The following is a 24,239-nucleotide window of genomic DNA, read 5'->3' on the forward strand; positions in this document are numbered from 1 at the left end:
ATGCCCTTAAGTTTGGAAGATGTGATTTTAAAAAATAATAATAATAAATTTTTAAAGAAAATCTTTCTACAGCAAAGAGAACTTTGTCACACTCTTTTCTTTATTCTATAATTAGAGTTAATCAAGTATAACCCAGCCTTTTCTTAATTACCCATTCAGCAACCATTTTTCAGGTGTCTACTATATGCCATTTGACTAATAAAAACGTTCAGTCTCATACCATTCCATAACAAGAATAAGGCTAAAGGCCACTAAGGCATGAAAGACTTGTGTGTACATTAATTTTTCCTACACTTCTATTTTTGCTAAATTCTCAAGTCTGCGTTTTATTCTCATCTTTCACTGCTAAGTTACCAGCTGTCACTTGTGCTACTAGTGCTCTGTGGGCTCCTGGACCAGACATAATTCATTGCTTCTTATATGTTGTGTTCTGGAAATAAGAAATATACTAATAGTATATTTAAAATAGATATGTATTTTTTGAGACAGAGTCTCACTCTGTTACCCAGGGTGGAGTGCAGTGGTGTAGTCTCAGCTGACCGCAACCTCCGCCTCCCAGGCTCAAGCAAGTCTCTTGTCTCAGCCTCTCTAGTAGCTAGGATTACAGGTGCCCACCACCATGCCTGGCTAATTATACTTTTAGTACAGATGGAGTTTTGCCATGTTGGCCAGGCTGGTCTGGAACTCCTGACTTCAGGTGATCCAGCCACCTCAGCCTCCTAAAGTGCTAGGATCCACTTTAGGAGGCTGAAGTAAGCCACTGTGCCCAACCTAAAATAGTAATTTTTAAAAACACACTTTTGAGTAGTACAAGGAGCTTTACTTTGAATTAATGCATACACTTTGCACTATCAATTTTGAGTGATTGGAGGAAGCCTTCTATGTTTATCTTCTTGTTCTGAGCTGTGTTCCAAAAAACTGTGGTAGAAAAATAGGTATTTGCTAATAACTGAAATGTTAATGTGTGATATGAACATATACTCTAGGTATGGCTAATATTTTGAAGTCTAGAAAATTATATCTGTGTTAACATTGCCATTCCAGACTTAACCATGTGTTTATCAAAGATACTTTCCAGTTAGGAACTCTTTGCAAATCAAGAGTGTTAAGTTTTAATTCTCACAATAAAAAATCAAGAACAGTGACATTAACCAGCCTGTCATTTGGAGACATAGATGCAGTTGGTGACAAAAGGCCAATCCTTTTTCCCCTTTGGAAGCTGCTTGCTTTATTAGCTTATCTTTTTTCTAACATTTTAATCCACTAACTAAAGCAGGGAGACTGCAGTCCTTTAATTATGATATATCAGAGTTATAAATATTTTTATTAATAGGCCAGGGAAGAGGCAGGTTTGGTGGATGAGATGTAGCAATGACTCTTATGAATATCTGGGAACAAGTTTGGTGATGGAAACTCACTCGCCCATTAATAAAATTAGGGCTGCATGCTACGATGAGCATGAGGGCCAAGATTCTGCCCCTCACTAATCACTTTCTATAATCAGGCATTTCCCCTGCTCTGCCCATCCTACATTGTTCCCTACTCCTCCCCCACCCCCACAGCCCAAGGAATTCTACTACTGGCTGCTAAGAACTAAGAACCAGGGCTAAATATATACTGAATTAAAATTTTCATCATGACCAAAAATTTCATTAATTCACTAATGCAAAATCTCAGTATCCAGGTGTACATGGAGAACTTTCAAAGTTATGAAGTCAAAATTTTTAAATTTATGACTCTAAAAGTCTTTAACCTCTAAAAGCTCATATTTTAGGAAAACAACTATACCAAAGAGGAAATGATTTCATTAGAGCCAGGAGAAAGTGTATAGTTTGCAACCAAACTCCAGTGAAAAGACTCAGCTGAGTTTAATTGAAAATTTGAGAATTTTCATTTGGATGATGTGTACAAGCCCACTGCATTGTTTTATTTCAGAAAGCCTAATAGATAACATTATATAAGAGCAGAACTAACTATTCTAAACTAAAATTTGCTGTTTTGCATTGAAGAGAAAGGAAATTATGCACATCATTTGCCTTAGGAAGCTTCAGGCCCCTGCAATTTAATCGGAATAGATTTGGAAATCTTATAGACTGTAATTTCTAAATTTGACTTTTTCTGACATCCCAAAGAGTCAGAGAGGATATCATTAAATCTCAAAATGAAAAATATCAGTCTAAAAAGTAAATTGAAGAATATATAATACTTCTATATATATATATATATATTTTTTTTTTTTTTTTGAGACGGAGTTTCGCTCTTGTTACCCAGGCTGGAGTGCAATGGCGCGATCTCGGCTCACCGCAACCTCCGCCTCCTGGGTTCAGGCAATTCTCCTGCCTCAGCCTCCTGAGTAGCTGGGATTACAGGCATGTGCCACCATGCCCAGCTAATTTTTTGTATTTTTAGTAGAGACGGGGTTTCAGAATGTTGACCAGGATGGTCTCGATCTCTCGACCTTGTGATCCACCCGCCTCGGCCTCCCAAAGTGCTGGGATTACAGGTTTGAGCCACCGTGCCCGGCCAATACTTCTATATTTTAAGGGAAGCCAGGGTTGTTATTTATTTCAATCAAACACCGAAATGCCAAGAATCACTATTATAAAGAACTAATCCCTAGACATATACTCTATATTCAGTTCAATCTTCATTTGACTTAAAATTCTTAACATTTCATGTACTCAAAAACCATATGTTTGAACACAGTGCCAAGTAACAGGAATACTGTGTCTTATATATGATCGTTATAGAAAAAAAAGAAAAAGAACTACATGCCTGTTCTGTAAATTATATAATAATATATGCTTGAAAAAGACATTAATGTCAAAAACCAGATGTTTCCTGATGTTACAAACTTGCCTTCTAAAATCAAAATACTGATATACAGAACAGCATAGCAGAATAGTAAAGGATGATTTGAACAAAGAAACATTTTCCCAGAGCATAATGTAATGGAAAAAGAGCATTGTGGTATGTGGAAGACCCATAGCCTTCCTGCCTCCAAGGACTCAAGTTTTACCCAGTTCACCTCTGTTAAATGATGACAGGGCCTTCTAAGCACTATAATTACATAATATTAAACTTTTCTAAGATACACAGAACCAGCAAGAATATACAATGATGAATATATACACTGATGAAAGTTAACATATGTGTTTTGCTGAGTTTGAAGTTTATTTTCATCCTCTTTGCAATAGCTCATTTGTGAAAGTTAATAAATAGTAGTTTGACTTAAACTTCTGTCATTCTACCAGTAAAGCCCTTGCCGAAGTCACCAATGGTCTCTTTGTTAATACATTCAATGAACGTGTTTAATTTACCTCTTCTGAGCCCTCAGCCATGTCTGACACTGTTGATCAATCGCTGTCTTTAAGCACCTCTCCTTTTGGCTTTTATACTACTAGTATCATTTTGGTTTTCTCCGAACTGGCCATTTCTTCTTAGTCTCCTTTGCAGGCTTATCCTCCTCAACCCAACCACTAAGTGGTAGGGTCTTTCAAGGTACAGTCCTAGGCTGCTCCTCTTTTCACTCTATACTCTCCACTTCAGCAGTCACACCCACACTCAGGAATATTCCAGAATGTTTATTTACAGACCCAGACTCCTTGCCACCTCCTCTTTGTGATTCTGGACCCATTTATCCAACTGCCTACTTAGACATCTCACAAATGCCCTTCAACTTGCCCAAAACCATAATCTTTCTTCCCTGAAATCTTATCTTTTATCCAGGATTTCAGTCTCAATGAATGGCACCACTATTTATTCAGTTACATGAGCCAGGAACTCAGAAGTCATCCTTGAGACTTCTGTTATCCCTCACCCCAGTCATCCCGTCCATCACCATAATCTGTGTATTTTTACCTCCAAGTTGCCCTTCATTCATTGCATTCCTCTTCATTTCTACTACTACCAGTTTTAGACCAAGCTACCATTTGTTCTCATCAAGACTATTGCTGTAGGTACTCTTGACCCTCCTATTCATTCCCCACATGGCAACCAGAGTGATCTTTTCCAAATATAAAATGATCATATCATTCAACTTCTCCTTGACCTCCAGCTCAAAACACTTAATGGCTTTCCATCAGGCTTAACTTAAAGGTCAACATCCTTAATATGACTTACAAGGCCCCACATTACTTGACCCTTTCTTTTCTCTCTAGCCTACTTTAGAATATACTCCCTCCCCACATCTACAGAGCAGCTAAATAACTGTCTTTCAGTTGCTCTATCACATCATACTTTTTTTTTTTTTTTTTTTAGACAGAGTCTTACTCTGTCACCAGGCTGGAGAGCAGTGACATGATCTCGACTAATTGCAACCTCCGACTCCTTCGTTCAAATGATTGTCCTGCCTCAGTCTTCTGAGAAGCTGGGATTGCAGGCACTCATGACCATGCCCAGCTAATTTTTGTATTTTTAGTAGAGACGGGGTTTCACCATGATGGCCAGGATGGTCTCAATCTTCCTGACCTTGTGATCCGCCTGCCTCAGCCACCCAAAGTGCTGAGATTACAGGCATGAGCCACTGTACCTGGCTACATCATACTCTTTCCATAGAGTTTTTGCCCCTGTCATTCTCTTTGCCAAAATCATTTTCACTGCACCTTCACTCTCTACCTCTCTAATCCATTTCATTTACTTAATTTCAACTCATTCTTCACAACTTAGCTCAGATTATCCCTTCTTTAGCCATTCTTGGCACACACCCATCCTTATTCTCTATTAAAAATTCTCATTTGACTTCCAGTTCTTGGTTCTGTATGTAAGGAAGTCACCACTCCATCCTAACAACTAAAAAGTTGACCAGACTGAAAAATCAACAATTCTTCTTGGACCCATAAGATAAAGGAGAATACAGGGCAAACTCTTACTGTAAAACTGGAAAGACAGAAGGGCAAATACCAGTAGGAATGGTTTCCTAAAACAGACTCACATGCAGAAACAGCATCAAGAACCAATGCTAGGGTAAGAAAACCCAAACTTAATTGACAAATATCTGGAGGCTCAGTGTAGACAACACCAAGAGTTAAAACCTCCACAGGGACCAAATCATGGAGGAGTGTCCCCACATAGTGTAAGATTTACTTCCCAGAGCTCAGCCAGGTTCCCACAGTTAAATATCCAGGTAAATATGAGAGAAAAATCTTCTTGTGCTTCTGTTGGGGAAAGAAAAAAAATACCATTTTAAAATATGCCAGAGCACTCTGTTGTTCTTAAGGACCTGCCCTTGGAAGAAACTAGTTCACCAGACCCTAACCTGCTGAGATATTACCAGAGCCTACCTGACCTGGGTGAAGGGAAATGACCAACTTCACCCCACGTTAGCCATTCTGTCCTACCTAAGGAGAAAGGAAAAAACTGAGAAACATTTGTAACATTCACAGTCCAGAGGCATAGGCTCACTAAAAGACAGAGACCTGATCATAGGACTATAGAATGCTTCCCCACTCCCCATACCGTACCCCTACATTACTAAAGGCCTATTTATAGCAGTTACTTTTACCCAGTACATCACATCCAGCTATCAAGAAAAAATTACAAGGCATACTAAAAGGCAAAACATACAATGTGAGGAGGCAGAGCAACCATCAGAGCCAGACATGGCAGGGATGTTGGAGCTATCACACTGGCAATTTAAAACAACTATGGTTAATATACTAAGGATATAGTAGACAGCATACAAGAACAGATGGACAACATTAGCAGAGAGATTGAAATCCTAAGAAAGAGCCAAAAATAAATGCTAGCAACTAAAAACACTGTAACAGAAATGAAGAATGCGTTTGATTGGCTTACTAATAGACTGGACGTGACTTAGTAAATAATCTCTGATAAGGAAACTTGAAAAGGAAAGTGAACAAAAACTGGAAAAACAAACAAACAATATCCAAAAACTGTGAGGCAACTGCAGAAGGTGTGTACCCATAATGGGAATACCAGGAGAAAAAAAAAAAAGAACCCCAAATCTAAAAACATAGATTAAAGGTAGATGGATGGAGGAAAATATACCAGGGTAATGCTAACCAAAAGAAACCAAAAAAGCAGGGATAGCTATATAAATTTTAGGCAGAACAGACTTCAAATCAAGGAGAGTTGTCAGAAATAAAGAGCATTACATAATCATAGAGTGTTCAGTTCTTCAAGAAGATGTAACAATTTTTAATGTGTATGCACCTAAAAACAGTATGTCAAATTACAAGAGGCAAAAACGAATAGAACTGCAAGAAGAGATAAACGAATCCCTTATTATACTTGAAGGCTTCCATACTCATCCATCAGAAATTAACAGATCCAGCAGGCAGAAAATCAGTAAAGGCATGGTTGAACTCAACAGCACCATCAAGTGAATGGATGTTGATACCCACAGACTAATTTATCTGACAACAGCAGAATGCGCATTCTTTCCAAGCTCACATGTAACATTCACCAAGACAGACCATATTCTAGGCCATAAAACACACCTTAACAAATAGAAAAGGATAGAAATCATACAATGCCTGCTTTCAGATTACAACAGGATTAAAGTAGAAATGAGTAACAGAAAGATAAGTGGAAAATCCCAGAATACATGGAGACTGAATAATATGCTTCTAGTTAACACATGGATCAGTTAGAGAACTGTCACTACCCAACTTCAAGATTTACAATAAGGTGAGTCATCAAGACAGTGTGATATTGACAAAAGAATAGACGAATAGATTAATAGAACACATTAGAGAGCTCAGGAATAGACCTATATAAATGTAATCAACTTATCTTAGACAAAGAAGCAAAGGCAATGAAATGGAGCAGATAGTCTTTTAAACAAATGTTGCTAGAATAACTGGACATCCACATGCAAAAACAAACCAAAAAAAATGAACTTAGACACAGACCTTACACCTTTTACAAAAATTAACTTAAAATGGATCATAGACCTAAATATAAAGTGCAAAACTATGAAGCTCCTAGAAGATAACATAGGGCAAAATGTAGATGATCTTGGGAATAGCAATGACTTTTTAGATGTAACACCAAAGTAGTAATCCAAGCAAGAAATAATAAGATGGACTTCATTAAAATTTAAAACTTCTGCTCTGTGAAAAACAGTGTTAATGGAATGAGAAGACAAGCCACAGAATGGGGAAAAAATATTTGCATGAGACACTCATGTAAAATATACAAATAACTCTTAAAAACTCAACACTAAAAAAAGAAAAACTCAATTTAAAAATGAGCCAAAGCACTTAATAGATATCTCATCAAAAAAAAACAAACATATGAAAAGGTGCTCCACATTATATATCATCAGTGCATATTAAAATGAGATAACAATGCACACATCTATTAGAATGACAAAAATCTGAAATACTGACAATAACAAATCTTGACAGTAACATGGAGCAACAAGAATTCTCATTCATTGCTCTTGGGAATGCATGGTACAGCCCCTTTGGAAGACAGCCTGGCAGTTTTCCACAAAACTAAACATCCTGTTACCATACAATCTAGCAATTATGCCCCTGGGTATTTACCCAAGTGAATTAAAACCTTATATCCAGTTTTTTAAAACCTGTGCACAGATATTTAAAACAGCTTTATTCATAATTGCTGAAAGCAAACAAGACGTTTTTCAGTGAGTAAATAGATTTTTTTAAAAAAAGAAATCTGTGATACATCTAGAAAAAAAAAAAAAAAGGAATATCCAAGGACTGCAAGGCAGCTGCAGAAGGTGTGTGATACATTTTGATAATGGAATATTATTCAGAACTAAAAAGAACTGAGCTCTCAAGCCACAATGCATATTGCTAAGTGAAAGAAGCCAATCTGAAAAGCCTGTGATTCCAACTATGGAACTGGCAAAACTATGGAGACATCGAAAGATCAGTGGTTGTCAGCTTTGGGATCAGGGATGGGGTGAATAGGCAGAACAGAGGGGAGTGAAAATACTCTGCATGACTATAATGATAGATACATGTTTACTGCTAAGCATCTTGAATGACTATATATAAATTTACAAATATAGCAAATGTTTTTTAACTTCATAAAACCGTTATTATCAGTGGTTCTTTCAGAATGATTTTGAGAGGAAAAGATAGGAGTGATGCAGGGGAAGAGAAAGAAGAAGCATCCGTTCCTGTTTATTTCCTGTGGTCATTTAGTTAAAACCTAAGCCAACATCTCAAAGTTATAATGGCTTGATAATAATAAGAGCTTGCATTTTTGCAGCACCTTTCTTCCAAAGTGCTCCTATGGTTTGCAGACAGATCTGAGCCTCACTTTGGGGTGACTCTTCTACATACAATGCTAAAAACAGATCTTGTCTTGCAACTAACCAAACCTAATGAGTTTTCTCTGAAAAGGTGCCAAGTCCCCTTCCAAAGTACTTACCCTGTATCTTTTTATGATCATCTCATTTTCTTAATGCAACTGCACGATGTCAAAGGCAACAAAAGCAACTATCTTTGCATGAACTCTCAAAAGGAGCCATTTAGGGTCTCTGCACTTCTAGGTAGGCAAAAGGGTTGTGATCCATCCCAGTGGGTGGGGTGGGAGTGGTTGTTTTCACCTAACCTTTATTGAGCACTTACTTTGTGCTAGTCCCTGAAGTAAGCGCTGTCTATGCATCACCTAGTTGAATCAAAACTAGAAAAATGTCTCTGAGTGACCAGCGTGGGCCTGTTGCGATTACCAGCTAGTTGTCAAGGAAACTTAGCCACTGCAGGCCAGGCTGAGCCAGGGAATAGAAAAGCGGATCTTCCTGCCTCCCCAACAAGCATATGAAGGTTCAATTCCCGGGGCCACCCCCCCTCCCCGCTACCCAACACACTTAACGCTTACCCTCCTGGCTCAGCGAGGGCAGCGTGGGCAGCACCTGCCTGCCCAGGTCCTGCAGGGCAGGGGCCATCGTGTCCAACATCTCCAATTTCCAGTTGACTCCGTACTGAATCCTCGATGGGTCTCGTCTTTCTTATATGGAGTGTGTACAGAATGATTTTCCCACCCTCCAGCCCCTTCTCCACGGAGCTTTGGATGTGCCTTAAAAAATAAGAAAGACGAAAATCTTGACTCTGTTGACTCGTTCTCTTCTTTCTTAAATAAAAAACATTCTTTCTCCCTGTCCCTCCCCACTGCTCTGGCTCTTGGGCGGCTCCCTCTGCAGGAGCCGCCGGAACTGCTGTCCCGCACTGAGTGTACAGACCCGAGCCCTCTGGACCAGCGAGAGACCCGGTGAGGGGTGAGCTGCAGCCTCGAGGTGGGTCGTAGGACCAGGAAGCATAGGGCCGGCAGAGAGAAGGACGGGGCGGGGCGCGTCGCTGGGACGCGAGAAAGGCTCGCTCCGTTGCTAAGGCGTCAAGGCTGGGATTCGACCTCACCCCTTTAGATGGGCAGCTTCCAGGTTGCCCAGGTGATTTGGGCGCTCGAGACAGCGAGGTTGGTGCTAACTAAAAAAAAAAAAAAAAAAAAAAAAAAAAAAAAAAAAAAAAAAAATTTTCACTTCTGTGACCCTGGGCAGCGAAGAAACATAGTTAGAGTGGTAGGTTTTGTACCTTGGACAAATCGAGGAATGCCTTTTGCCCAGAGAGATGGATATTTGAGTCCCCAAATCTTTTGAGAGTTTTGAGTTTGAGCTGGAGTTTGTTTCTTGGTTTGCTTTTCCCTGGACTCTCTTCCTAGGAAATGGAGGGCTGGAGAAGTGGGGAGGAGGTAATTGACTTTTTTAAACTATTGTCATTTCCCCCTCGTTTCTACCTGTCACCAGTCTCATCCTGAAGAATTTTGTGCATGTTCTCTCCTCTGCTGATAATTATCACAAGCTGAACATCCCTATGCAAACCCCATCCAGGTCAAGAAATAGAATGCTAGCACATTCCACAGATCAGCATCTCATTTCCCCTCCAGTCATTAGCCAACACATACTGCAGGTTCCTTTTGCCTTTTGAATCTTTGGAATCATATAGCATGTATTCTTTTGTGTCTGGCGCTATTCAAATTCACATCATTTCTTCATTTACACGGTTGCATATTATTTCTTTATGTGTGTATTGCACAATTTATGCATTCCAGTGTTCATTTGAGTTGCTTCCCTTTGAGGCTACTGGGAATAACGCTGCTGCAAACATGCACACAGAACACTTTTGACAGCTGTATATACTCATTTCTGATGTGTATAGAACTAGGAGTAGATTCATGGGTCATGAGAAATGCATCTGATCAATTCTAATAGATAATTGAGCTATTTTTAGTGGCAATATTGGCATTATTGATCCATATTAAGATAATGAATTTATAAAAATAGTGTTTTACAGTACATTAGATTTTGAATTATAGTGATTGTAAGGTATATTGCCGAGTCGAAATGAGGAAACTGAAGCCAGTATATGAAAATGAAAATCCAATTTATTCAGCTCCCGGGCGAGTTTCAATGGTCCGGGATGGGGCCAGAGAAGTCGCACTTAACTTCTCAGGGCAGGGGGTTTTATAGGGGTTAGAGGCGATTGATTGGATATTGGGGAAACAAAGCATAGGCAATTTTTATTAGTTGTAGGGAGACAGGGCCCAGACGGGGCGAGCCACTATAGGTAGGGAGGTGGGACTTATTAGGGGTGGGCTGGCTAAGGATTCATGGAGCAAGCTGCCATTGGGTAAGGCATGGCGGGATTTCTTAAATTTTCGCGGGTTCAAATGTATAGTTTAGTGCTGAGAGTGCATAATTTAGTGCTGAGGTCCAAATGCATGGTTTATTGCTGAGAGTGTATAGTTTAATGCTGAGGTTCAAATGCATAGTTTAGTGCTGAATATAGACCTGGGGGTAGAATGCAGAAGTGGGTGAGGGGGAGCCCATATGGAGACGCCAGATGCTGAGTAATGTGTCCTGGCTGATAAGCTGTTATCAGGCATGAAGAGGAGTGGGTGTTGTTTGTCCGGCTCCCAGCAAGGCCATCAACCTTATAGTAATGATACTTTTTAATCTCTAGAAAAGCTGTCTTCGGTTCCAGAAGATGGTTGTGGATGCTAATTATTAGTGAATTTTAGATGGCAAAAGGAAGATCTAAAAAGGATAAGGACAAAGACTTTTCTTCCAAGGTCTTATTTTCCTTCTGTCAAATGTCTCTTGACAAAAGAGGCTGTATAGATACATGTAACCCTGTGTTCACTAGAAACTTCTAATGAGCTATAAATATATATATTGAAAATACATACTTTTTAGTTTCTGACAAAACTCAGGCAAACCATGCACTTCCACTGCTACAGATTCATTCCTTGTATATATTGGCATGATACATACAAAGATATATGTATGTGCAACATTGTTTGTAGTGCTAATTCTTAGAATTGGCCTAAGATGACCATTATAGGGAATTGGTTAAATTGTGAATACATACATTGAAATATATTCTCAACAGTTTACGAGCTGATGTTGAAAAAGTTTCAAATTACAGTAAGTGAAAACCAGTATCAGAATAGTATGTATATATAATGCAATCCTGTTTCCTTCAAATGTACGTATGTAAGTATGCATACATATTCATATGTATTTTTGTAAACATATGGGATATTTGAGGAAAGATACACACACAAAAATTAACAGTGGTATTTTGAGATCCTGCAAAATTGTGTGTGGAGGGGGAGGTGGCATTCCAATAACTTTTACATTCACTTTTCTTCTTTATTTACTGTTTACCAAGAGCATAAATTACTTTATAACATTTAAGGTAATTTACCAAAGAGGAAGAGAATGTAGTAATTTATGTAAACACTGAAGGAAACAAACAGGGCCAAAATTTTCCCAAGTATTTCAATGTACATTTACTTTTTTGCAAGCTCCAACTTGCCTTGCAAAACCCACATTGAATGGGCAATCCTTTTTACCCACGCCTCAAGGCACACATGATATTAAGTGGCTTATATTAAAGACAACTTGGAAGACTATTGAAAAAGAATACACACACACAAAATAACAAAATAAAAAATAAAAAAAAACTGCTAAAAAAATACTCATTACACAACACCAGAATAGAAATTTGCAATAAATAATTTAACCCATATCTATTGAGTATCTAATTTGTGATAAGCACTTTGCTAGTTGCTAAAAGGAATACAGACACTTACAGAAAAGCCCTACAGATGAGAGGTTCACAATTCATTTTTCATCATTTTAACAAATATTTACTGCAGGAGGTTCTGAAATCAGGATTGGGTTTCAAAGTCAAAGAGTAAATTGAAAATTACAGGCCAGGTGTGGTGGCTCACACCTGCAATCCCAGCACTTTGGGAGGCTCAGGCAGGTGGACCACAAGCTCAGGAGTTCAAGACCATCCTGGCCAACATGGTGAAACCTCATCTCTACTAAAAATGCAAAAATTAGCCAGGCGTGGTGGCAGGTGCCTGTAATCCCAGCTACTTGGGAGGCCGAGGCAGGAAAATCAATTGGACCCAGGAGGTAGAGGTTAGAGTGAACCAAGATCGCCCCGTTACAGTTCAGCCTCATGACAGAGTAAGACTCTGTCTAAAAAAGAAAAAAGAAAATTGGATGTAGGAAAACTACTCTAGAAATCCCTTCTTAGGAAGGGACCATGTCAGATACCCACATATGCCATTTCTCAGTTTATAGACCCAGTGCAAACAGTTTCTTCCCTCACACTGAAGCAGATAACTTTCTTCAGGAGAGATGTCGTGAAACAGTTGCTAGAGTTTAGGAGTCTTTAGCAGTCTTATTTTAAAAATTCAATCAAATAGTAGAATTGTATGTACTCAACACTGTGCCATGCTTACACTATGAAATGCACTCATGAACTGAGACAGATTGAAAATATAGCACATGTATATCTTCAGTCCCTTGCTTACTCAAGGATTTGCCCAGAAACAGACTTGCAGTAGCTTCGTAGAGTGTCAACTTAGCTAAGATAGAACTACATTTTCCAGAATTCCCTTTCCTATATGATTCTAGGTTAGGGTTAGTCAAAAGAGAATGTGTATGAGATTTGGAAGGTGGAAGTAAAGCAGCAGCCATTTGATCTGAAGCCCTGAAAGTCATCGTAGGGCCAGGCATTCATCTGCCAGCTCACCGTATAGGCATGGGCCAGCAGCCTGGGCTGCAGCTCTGTAGCTCTGCATCTCCTGCCAGATCTCCTCATTTGCTTCTCTGAATCTTAGACCAGGTACATGCACAGCAGTGTTGCCAAAAGCATCTTCTCATCCTTTAAGACACTCACATCACTGAGGCTGGATGCAAGGAAAGATGTAGGTTGCAGTTTGTCCTCACAGGATCTACTTTGCCTGTGTGTAACTGCCCAGCGGGTTCTTCTTGCCCACTGTCCAAATGAAGCTAATTTATCAAGATGGGGGAATTGTAATAGAGAAAGAGTTTAATACAGGTTGGCTGGCTACGTGGAAGACTAGAGTTTTATTATTACTCAAATCAGCCTCCTTGAAAATTGAGAGGCTAGAGTTTTTTAGTTTGGTGGGAAAGGAGCAAGGGGTGGGGAATGCTGATTGATTGGGTCAGGGATGAAGTCATAGGAAGCTGAAGCTGTCCTCTTGTGGTGAGTCAGTTTCTGGTGGAGGCCGTAAGACCAGATGAGCCAATTTTTTGGTCTGGAATGTGTCACTAATCCATCAGAATGCAGGGTCAGAAAAATCTGCTCAAACATCAATCTTTTTTACGATAGTAATATTATCTATAGGAGCAATTAGGGAGGTTAGCAGTCTTGTGGCCTCTGGCTGCATGACTCCTAGGCCATGGTTTCCGAGCTTGTGGCTAATTTGTTGGTTTTACAAAGGCCATCTGGTCTCCATGCAAGGAGGGAATTTGTTTCAGGGAGGGGCTGTTATCATCTTTGTTTTAAAGTTAAGCTATAAATTCCTCCCAGAGTTAGTTCAGCCTATGCCTGGGACAAACAAGGGCAGCTTGGAGGTTAGAAGCAAGATGGAGTTCATTGGGACAGATTTCTTTTACTGCCATAATTTTCCCATGTCAGATTTTTCTCACTGTCGTAATTTTTGCGAAGACGATTTCACTTGTGGGTTCCAGATTGTTCTCACCAGTTCTAATCTTTCCTTATTCTTCCCCAGTTCATGACCATCTTTTCTTCCTATTGGCCTTGCCAGCTTTAGGCCCTACACCAGACACAGAGGCCAACACCAGACAGAGATGACTTAACCAACTCTTAGAACTATGTAAGGGCCCAGTGCTCATAATAAATTTTATATTTTCTATCACTCTTACAGGTTCTGCTTCTCTGATTGAACCTGAATGATAGAAAACTGGTAGTTAAAACTGAAGTATTTCAATTTAAAGTATTCTCTTTATGTTTTACTTAGACTTAAATACACATAAATTATGTATTTGTACAACTGCAACCATATTGTAAAGATTTATTACCTTTAGTCTATTTTGTGTTGTTACAAAGGACTACCTGAGAAACTGAGTAATTTATAAAGAAAACAGATGTATTTGGTTCACAATTCAGGGTGGCTAGAAGGTTCAAGATTGAGTATCTGTATCTGGTGAGGGCCTCAGGCTGCTTCCACTCATGGCAAAAGGCCAAGGCAAAGGGGAGCCAGCTATGCAGAGATCACTTGGTGACCGAGGAAACAAAAGACAGGTAGGGGAGGTGCCAGGCTCTTTTTAATGGCCAGCTCTGAGGAATTAATTGTGTGAGCACCTACTCCCTACCTAGGAAGGTCATAAATCTATTCATGGGTTTCACCCCCATGACCAAAACACCTCCCTTTAAGCCCCATCTCTAACATTGGGGATCAAATTTCAACATGAGGTTTGGAGGGGACAAATACCCAACCATAGCATATGTTAAATGTCATGTTTGAGGTATGAAGACAGTGTCATGTGAGTTCAGGGGGATGAATATTACATCTCTATTAGGCCATTCTTGCATTGCTATAAATAAATGCCTGAGACTGGGTAATTTATTTTAAAAAGAAGTTTAATTGGCTCATAGTTCTGCAGGCTGTTTAAGCATGGTGCTGGCATCTGCCCAACCTCTGGGAAAGCCTCAGTAAGCTTTTACTCATAGTGGAAGACAAAGCAAGAGTAGGCTCATCACCTGGCAAAAGCAGGAGCAAGAGAGAGAGTGAGTGGGGGCAGGTGCCACATACTTAAACAACCAGATCTTGCAAAAACTCATTCACTATCATGACGATAGCAGCAATCTGTGAGGGATCTGCCCCCATGATCCAAACACCCCCTGCCACGCCCCACCTGCAACATGGAGATTACAATTCAACATTAGATTTGGTGGGGACAAATATTCAAACTATGTCAGGCCGGGCGCGGTGGCTCAAGCCTGTAATCCCAGCACTTTGGGAGGCCGAGGCGGGTGGATCACAAGGTCGAGAGATCGAGACCATCCTGGTCAACATGGTGAAACCCCGTCTCTACTAAAAATACAAAAAAATTAGCTGGGCATGGTGGCACGTGCCTGTAATCCCAGCTACTCAGGAGGCTGAGGCAGGAGAATTGCCTGAACCCAGGAGGCGGAGGTTGCGGTGAGCCGAGATCGCGCCATTGCACTCCAGCCTGGGCAACAAGAGCGAAACTCCGTCTCAAAAAAAAAAAAAAAAAAAAAACAAACTATGTCAACTTCTAACTAGTATGATTGGCCTGAATGCTAAACAAAGAAGCTTGAACTTTATTTGGAAGGTATGGATAGTTCCTTAAGGCCTTGAATAAGAGGATGACCTAATCACTACTACATTCTTCTGTATTATATTGAAAAGAAGTTTGAATTTCATTATATAAGTAATCCATATATCAGGTAACAAAGAAATTTCTAATCAAAGAAATTTCTCAGAGAGATGAGGGAAAGCTACCAAATAACCAAAAAGATAACCACAGGAAGGCTGGCTACAAAATGATTAATGTGATTGAATGACAGCTATTTAGAAGCTTTTGACAGATGAAACTGCAAAGATGCATTCATTTTCTTATAACACAAATGAAGAAAAGTAAATTAGCTAAGGTGATAAATGAGATTATCTTGACATCAAGCTGTGGAATGATCTCCGAAAGAAAAAATATAGGAAACTCATCAAGTCAGACTATTTGAAAATAGACCATTTCAAGTAGGAGTTAACATACTATCACCATTCTACCTGGACTCTTTGCAGAATAAAAGTCATACAATAGGGCTTTTTCATGTTTAATAGATGTTGTCAATGAATAATAAATATGATAATGATACCCATGTATATAACATTATCTATTTATGAATAGAAGAGAAAGTTAATATTTAAGCCGTACTCATCTGACCTACCCCTCTTAAAAACATTTTGTACCTTTTTTCCATTTCACATAAGCTTAAGTGAGGAATTTGGCATTTGGAGATCTGATCTCAAGTCTAGTATTAACATAAATAGGTTTGTGTTTATAACCGAATAAAATATTAATATTTCTGAGCCTTGTTTGTTGTTAAAGTAGGAATTGTGACTGTAAATGTTAGTAGTATATCCCAATAAACTTAAAGAAATAATGGTAAAAGTAAAAATTGTGGGCTTCCAAAAATTCTAAGCCTGCAGGTATTTGCCACATTTTATCATAAGTTTATACAGCTTTACATAGGCAAAACCCAATGTATAGTCTATAAACAAAAGAATGCCTCTTGACTATTTTTTTAAATGAAGAATACTGATAAATATATTTGTAAAAATTGTAAAATAAGTTATTTTAGGCAATATATGATAAGTTGGCCAGACAATTCGCTTCATACAATATACAAAAATTGAAGTAGATCATAGACCTAATTCTAAAAGTAAAAGATATAAAACTTCTAGAATAAAACATAAAATAAAAATATTGTGATCTTGAGGTTAAGCAAATATTTAAGACACAAAGCATGAATCATAAAAGTTAAAAGCTTGGTAAGTTGGACTATCAAAATTCATAATTTTTGCCCTTTAAAGGCACCATTAAGAAATGAAAAGTCACAGAATAATAGAAAATATTCACACTACAAACACCTGACAACTTGTATACAAAATGTACTTTTAAAATCTCCCAAAGCTCAATAATATGATAATTCAGTTTCTTTAATGGACAAAATATTTGAATATGCATTTTACAAAAGCAGGTATACAAATGGCCAGTAAGCAGATGGAAAGGTTTACAACATGGTTAGTCATTAGGAAAACACATATTAAAACTACAGTGAGACACCACTTCATTAGGATGGCCACAATTAAAAAGACTGATAATACCAAATGTTAGTGAAGATGTGGAACAATCAGAGTTTAAACTCTGAAGGTACTCTAAAGGTAGTTAAATGTAGTTCAGAAAACTGGCAGTTTCTTATAAATTTAAACATACACTTACCATATGACCAGCCATTCCAGTTCTATGCATTCAACCTTTAGATTAAAAAAAGGGGTTTCACACAAAGTGTTAAACGCAAATCTTCACACACGAAGTGTTAAATGCAAATCTTCATAGTGGCCTTATTCACAATAACCAAAAATGTAAAACAGCCCATGTGTCCATCAAATGGAAAATGGATTAACAAGTAGTAGTACCTCAATACAAAGTAACACTACTTAGTAATAAAAAGTAATGAACTATTGACATAGGTAATAGCATGAGTGAACCTCAAAATCATCATGCTTATAGAAACAAGACACAAACAATGTATACTGTGTGGTTTCATTTATATAAATTCTAGAAAATGCAAACTAATTTATAGTGAGTCCAGCAAATCAGTGATTGGCTGGGGCCAGGATCAGAAGGAGAAATGAACTGCAAAGGGGGAATGGGAAATATTTGGGAAGTAATGGGTATATTCCGTATCTTGAGTGTGGCAGTGATTTCACAGGAGTCTACAGCTATCAAAATTCATCCAAATATGCACTCTAAATGGGTGCCGTTTATTGTATATATCTTGATGAGGATTTTTCTTTAAAAGAAGCAACGCAGAATTCTAAGAGAGAAAACTTATATAAAATTTAGTTAATTCATAAGTTTACTAAAAAGTAAAGAACTTGAGGATTTTGACAGTAGACAGAAAACAACATATATCCAGATGAATGAACTTAATGAAATTATCCAAATTGAACCTCAAAAAGGAAAAAGGTAAAAAGAACCTCACACAGTAAGAAATGTGAAATATATGAAGTTCTAGGAAGAGAAGAAAGATTTGAGAAAAATGGCTGATAACTTTCCAAATTGATGAAAGATATTAATAAAATCTTCAAGATGCTTAGCAAGCCCCAAATAGGATAAATACAATGGAAATGACATGTAGGTACATAAAAGTCAAACTTATTAAACCAAATATTAAAAAGACAATCTTAAAAGCAACTAGAGAATAAAGACAATCACAGGAAATCCACTGACATCATAATTAAGGCATCCAAGTACAAGACTATACGTAATGATAACTTTCACGTGCTGAAAGAAAAAACTGCCAAACTTGTATTCTATACTCAGAAAAAAATATTTTTCAAAGTCAAGAAAAAAGTTTCAAAAATTTCTCAGGTAGGCCAGGCACAGTGGCTAACACCTGTAATCCCAACACTTTGGGAGGCCAAGGTAGGTGGATCACCTGAGATCGGGAGTTCGAGACACCAGCCTGACCAACATGGAGAAACCCCATCTCTACTAAAAATACAAAATTAGCCGAGCATGGTGGCACATGCCTGTAATCCCTGCTACTCAGGAGGCTGAGGCAGGAGAATCACCTGAACCTGGGAGGTGGAGGTTGAAGTGAGCCAAGATCATGCCATTGCACTCCAGCCCGGGCAACAAGAGTGAAACTCCTTGTCAAAAAAAAAAAATCAGGCAAATAAAATCTAATAAAAAAGCAGAGGATGTTCTTCAGCTTTAAGGAAAATGATACCAGATAGAATATGAGAGTGGAAAAAAGAATGAACAGCTCTAGGGAGGGTAAATTAATAGATAAAACAAAATTGACTATTGAAAGCAATAATAACTATATCACTCAGGATTTTAACATGTAGAAATAAAATATATAACTAGAAAAATCAGAATAAGCCATCAGGCAACAAAGGAATCACTGAAAGATGGAAAACACATGAGGTAAATCCTACAATTGCCTCAGCTTACTGCCTAGAGAAAATTTTCAGACTGCAATGCAGAGATGGGAGAAAACTACAAAACCACAGAGAAAGTTCCAGAGATCTTCAGAGGATCCCCTAAGGTATACAGTTGAGTACTGATTTGTAAAAGCGGGTGAGGAAGCTACCCATGGCCAGAGAAAAGAACCATCGAAAAGAATCAGAGCTAACAGTGTCCACAGATCACAGAGATCCAGGAAAAGTACCTTTTCCCAACAGCCAGAGTAGAAAACCTCAGAATTCATGGGGTGTTGGGTAGGAGTACAAAGAACGATCTTGGCTCAGTAATGAGGAAAATTAACCTTAGACTAAATACTGCTTCAGTTCTTCCCAATAAGGCTAGAAGGAAGACCTAAAACTCCCTTTTAGCCAACCTGTTTTAAAGTTACTTAACTGCATCCCAAAAGCAAGTTTAATAATACTTACAGGAATACAAAAGTATCAAGAACCAAAAAAGGTAAAGTTCATAATGTCTGACATCCAACTAAAAATTACCAGGCATACAAGGAAGCAGGAAAGTATGATCCATAATGAGGAAAAAAAAATCATTCAATTTAAAAGTGACTCAGAAATGACACAAATAATAGAATTAGTAGACAACAATATTAAAACAATTATCATATTAGTAGTTAATATGCTCAAGAAGCAAAAATAAAAGATTAAAAATGTTAAGTAGCAACATTGGAGATATTAAAAGCAAAGAACTTCTAGAGATTAAAGCTACAATGCATGAGATGAAAACAATACACTGGATGAGTTAGTGTCAGAAGAAAGATTGGTGAACTTGAAGAAATAGTAAAAAAAAAATCCATAATGGGCCGGGTGTGGTGGCTCAAGCCTGTAATCCCAGCACTTTGGGAGGCCGAGGCGGGTGCATCATGAGGTCAAGAGATCGAGACCATCCTGGTCAACATGGTGAAACCCCGTCTCTACTAAAAATACAAAAAATTAGCTGGGCATGGTGGCGCGTGCCTATAATCCCAGCTACTCAGGAGGTTGAGGCAGGAGAATTGCCTGAACCCAGGAGGCAGAGGTTGCAGTGAGCCGAGATCACGCCATTGCACTCCAGCCTGGGTAACAAGAGTGAAACTCCGTCTCAAAAAAAAAAAAATCCATAATGAACTACAGAGAGAAAAATTACTGAAAAAAAAAAAAAGAACAGAATATCAGTTAGCTGTGGGACAGCTATAAGGAGAGAACTATGCCTATAACTAAAGTCCCTGAATGAGGAGAGAAACTTGCAGACAGAAAAAGAATTTAAATAAATAATTACCAAAATTTGTCACAAGATAGATGGTGATAAAGTATGTATCCTATAAACCCTGTAGTTAACAACTAAAGTAATACTACAAAGACTTACATCAAATAAGCCAACAAAGAAGATAAAATGAAGTCATTAAAAAATAGTTCAAAACAAGGCAGAAAAAGAGGACAAAGAGAACAAAAAGCAGATAAAACAAATAAAAAACAAATAGCAAGATGGTAGATTTAAACTCAATCATATCAATGTTAATGATATATAAATTACCTAAATGTAATATAAATGGTCTAATGAATGGTCTAAATACCCTAAGTCAATTGGTTAAAATGCCTAACACAACTATATGCTGCCTACAAGAAATATATCTTAAATATAAATAAATAGATTAAAACTCAAAGGGTGATAACCAATATACCATTCTGACATTAACAAAACTGGAGAGGCTGTATTAATATCAAACAAATTAGACTTCAGAGCAAACAATGTTACTAGAGAGTGTCATTTCATAATAAAAAAAAAAGGTCTGAATTCATCAAGAAGACATAAAAATTATAAACATTCATGCTCCTAATAACAGAGCCTCAAAATACATGAAGCAAAATCTGATAAGGATAAGTTTGAGGATTGACAATTTTTAACTTTCCCTTTTTTTTTGAGACAGAGTCTCACTCTGTCTTCCAGCCTGGAGTGCCATGGCACAATCTCAGCTCACTGCAACATCGCCTCCTGGGTTACAGTGATTGTCCTGTCTCAGCTTCCTGAGTATCTGGGACTACCGGCACGCACCACCACACCCAGCTAATTTTTATATTTTTAGTAGAGATGGGGTTTCACCATTTCTACTAAAGAATATTAGTAGTAGGGCCGGGCGCGGTGGCTCAAGCCTGTAATCCCAGCACTTTGGGAGGCCATGGCGGGTGGATCACGAGGTCGAGAGATCGAGACCAACCATGGTCAACATGGTGAAACCCCGTCTCTAATAAAAATACAAAAAATTAGCTGGGCATGGTGGTGCGTGCCTATAATCCCAGCTACTCAGGAGGCTGAGGCAGGAGAATTGCCTGAACCCAGGAGGCGGAGGTTGCGGTGAGCCGAGATCGCGCCATTGCACTCCAGCCTGGGTAACAAGAGCGAAACTCCATCTCAAAAAAAAAAAAAGAATATTAGTAGTAGTAAGAATACAGATGTGAGCCCCTGAACCTGATAGTTTTTAACTTTCTTAATGCAGAGACATATTTATAGCTTATTATTTTATATAAATTTTAAATTTATTACTTAAGATATAATAATAACTTTTACCTTGACCAAGAAAATTAGCCATAGAAAATGACTAAGTAGACCAGATGTGGTGGCTCACACTTGTAATCCCAGCACTTTGGGAGGCCAAGAAAGGTGGATCACTGGAGGTCAGGAGTTTGAGATCAGCCTGGCCAACATAGCAAAACCCTGTCTCTACTAAAAATACAAAAATTAGCCAGTCATGGTGGGCTCACGCCTGTAATCCCCACACTTTGGGAGGCTAAGAAGGGTGGATCACTGGAGGTTAGGAGTTCAAGACCAGCCTGGCCAAAATGGCAAAACCCTGTCTCTACTAAAAATACAAAAATTAGCCAGTCATGGTGACTCACACATGTAATCCCAGCTACTTGGGAGGCTGAGGCAGGAGAATCACTTGAACCCGGGAGGCAGAGGTTACAGTGAGCTGAGATTGTGCCACTGCACTTCAGCAGCCTGGGAGACAGAGCAAGACTCCATCTCAACCAAAAAAACAAAAAAAGAAAGAAAAGAAAAAAGAAAGAAAATGACTGACTTTGTGCTGACATAAATAAAGCAAATTACTTCCATATATGCTTATTTAAAAAAAAAAAAAAAAAAAACTTTCCTGCAAAAAAATACCAGGTTTATATGGCTTTAATGCTGAATTCTTACTTAAAATTGAAGAACAAATAATGCGATTTATACAAACTATTCCAGAGAATTAAAAAAAGAGGGAACACTTCTGAACTCAAAAGAGTGGCAAAACATTGATACCAAAATATGACATTACAAGTAAGAAAATTTATAGTACAGAATCTCTCTTGAACATAGATGTAAAAATCCTAGGAAAATATCAGTAAATTGGCAGGATGTGATAGCTAATGCCTGTAATCCCAGCACTTTGGGAAGTCAAAGTGAGAAGACTGTTTGAGCCTAAGAGTTTGAGACCAGCCTGGGCAACATAGTGATATCCTGTCTCTAAAAAAAAATAGTTTACATTAGCTAGGCGTGGTGGCATGCATCTGTAGCCCTAGCTACTCAGGAGGCTGACGTGGGAGGCTCAGGTGAGCCCAGGAGTATGAGGTTAGAGTGAGCTATGACCATACCACTGCACTCCAGTCTGGGTAACAGAACAAGACCCTGTCTCTAAAAACAAAAAAATATATATATCAATAAATGGGATTCCAGGAATGTGAAAAAATACATAATATACCATAACAGAGAAGGATTTACTCCAGGAATAAAAGGTTAATTTAACATTTTAAAATTCTGTTATTATAATTCACCACATTAACAGAATAATACTGGGGGAAGGGGGAGAATGAAATCATCTTAATAAGTGAAAAAAACGTATTTGATAAAGCTGAACATGCATTGATGATTTTAGAAAAAAATCCCCAACAAAGGAGAAATAGAATAAAACATCCTTAATCTCAAAGGGTTATCTAGTATTAAAACCCCGTAGCTGTGTCATTATCAATGGTAAAGTTTTCTCTCCAAAGTCAAGAATAAGATAAGGATCCTACTACCACTACTGTTACTCATCATTATGCTGTAGGTCCCAGACAGTTCTATAAGCCAAGAAAGAGAAATAAAAGGTATGAAGATTAAAAACAAAAAGTAAAACTATCTTTATTTATGTATTACATGATTGTGAAGCCAGAAAATCTGAAACTATACAAACTATTAGAATTAATTTAGCAAGCTCTCTAGATACAAAGTCAACACATGAAAACCAAGTATATTTCTATATACTATCAAGAAATGATCAGAAGATAAAATATTTTAAAATGTAATTTATAGTAACATTTAAAAATCAAATATTTAGGAACAAATTTAAGAAGAGTTCCATAAAGCTAATAATAGTCAAAACTACAAAATATTGCTGAGAGAAATTAACAGTGACGTAAATCAATGAAGAGCTATATTATGTGCATGAATCAAAAGATTGAAAATTGATGTCAGTTTCCCCCAATTTGATAAGTAGTTCAATGCAAACCAAATCTCTAAAAACCTTGGTGAAATATGTGGTCAGCTTCAGCAGGATAAATCTTAACTTTATATGGAAATGCAGAGAACCTAAAATGGCCAAGAACAATCTTAAAGAAGAATAAAATTGAAAAGTTTACCATCAGAGTTCAAGACTAACTATAAAGCAGCAGTAATTAAGACAGTGTGGTATTGGTGCAAGGACAGGCAAATAGGCCAGTGTAACAAAACAGAGACTAGAAATACCCCCTACATATGCAGTCATTTAGTTTATAACAAAGGTGTTACTACAGTTCGGTGGGGAAATGGCGTTTTTATTAAATGGTACTTCACCAACTGTATATCCATATGGGAAAGAAAATAAACTCTAAATCACACCAAATCCAAAAATTAATTGAAGGTGAATCATATACCCAACTGTGAAATCTGAAACAATAAAGCTCTAGAAGAAAACAGAATAACTTCACAACTCTTGGGTAGACAATGATTTCTTAAACATTATAGAAAAAGCACTAACTTTAAGAGACAAAATTGATAAATTTGACTTCATTAAAATTGAGAACTTCTATTATCAAAATACATTAGCAGTAAATTGAATAGGCAGTTATAAAGTAGGAGAATATATTTACAATACTTATATCTGATCAAGGATTATATCCATAAATAA

The 24,239-nt window shown here is 37.9% G+C and overlaps 1 protein-coding gene across 1 annotated transcript in view; it reads right to left on the minus strand.

Moving 5' to 3' along the window:
- The window catches only part of CCDC81 (coiled-coil domain containing 81), a 42,598-nt gene extending 33,329 nt beyond the window's left edge, over positions 1-9,269 (minus strand). Inside the window, exons 1-2 of the mRNA XM_010345643.2 lie at positions 9,182-9,269; positions 8,821-9,018 (exon numbers count right to left, since the gene is read on the minus strand). Of these exons, the coding sequence (XP_010343945.1) occupies positions 8,821-8,899 (79 nt within the window). The 5' untranslated portion in view covers positions 8,900-9,018; positions 9,182-9,269. The remainder of the gene's footprint in view (positions 1-8,820; positions 9,019-9,181) is intronic.
- Positions 9,270-24,239: the final 14,970 nt, after the last annotated feature.

Source organism: Saimiri boliviensis, chromosome 6 (genome assembly GCF_048565385.1).
Source record: "Saimiri boliviensis isolate mSaiBol1 chromosome 6, mSaiBol1.pri, whole genome shotgun sequence".
Classification (NCBI taxonomy): domain Eukaryota; kingdom Metazoa; phylum Chordata; class Mammalia; order Primates; family Cebidae; genus Saimiri; species Saimiri boliviensis.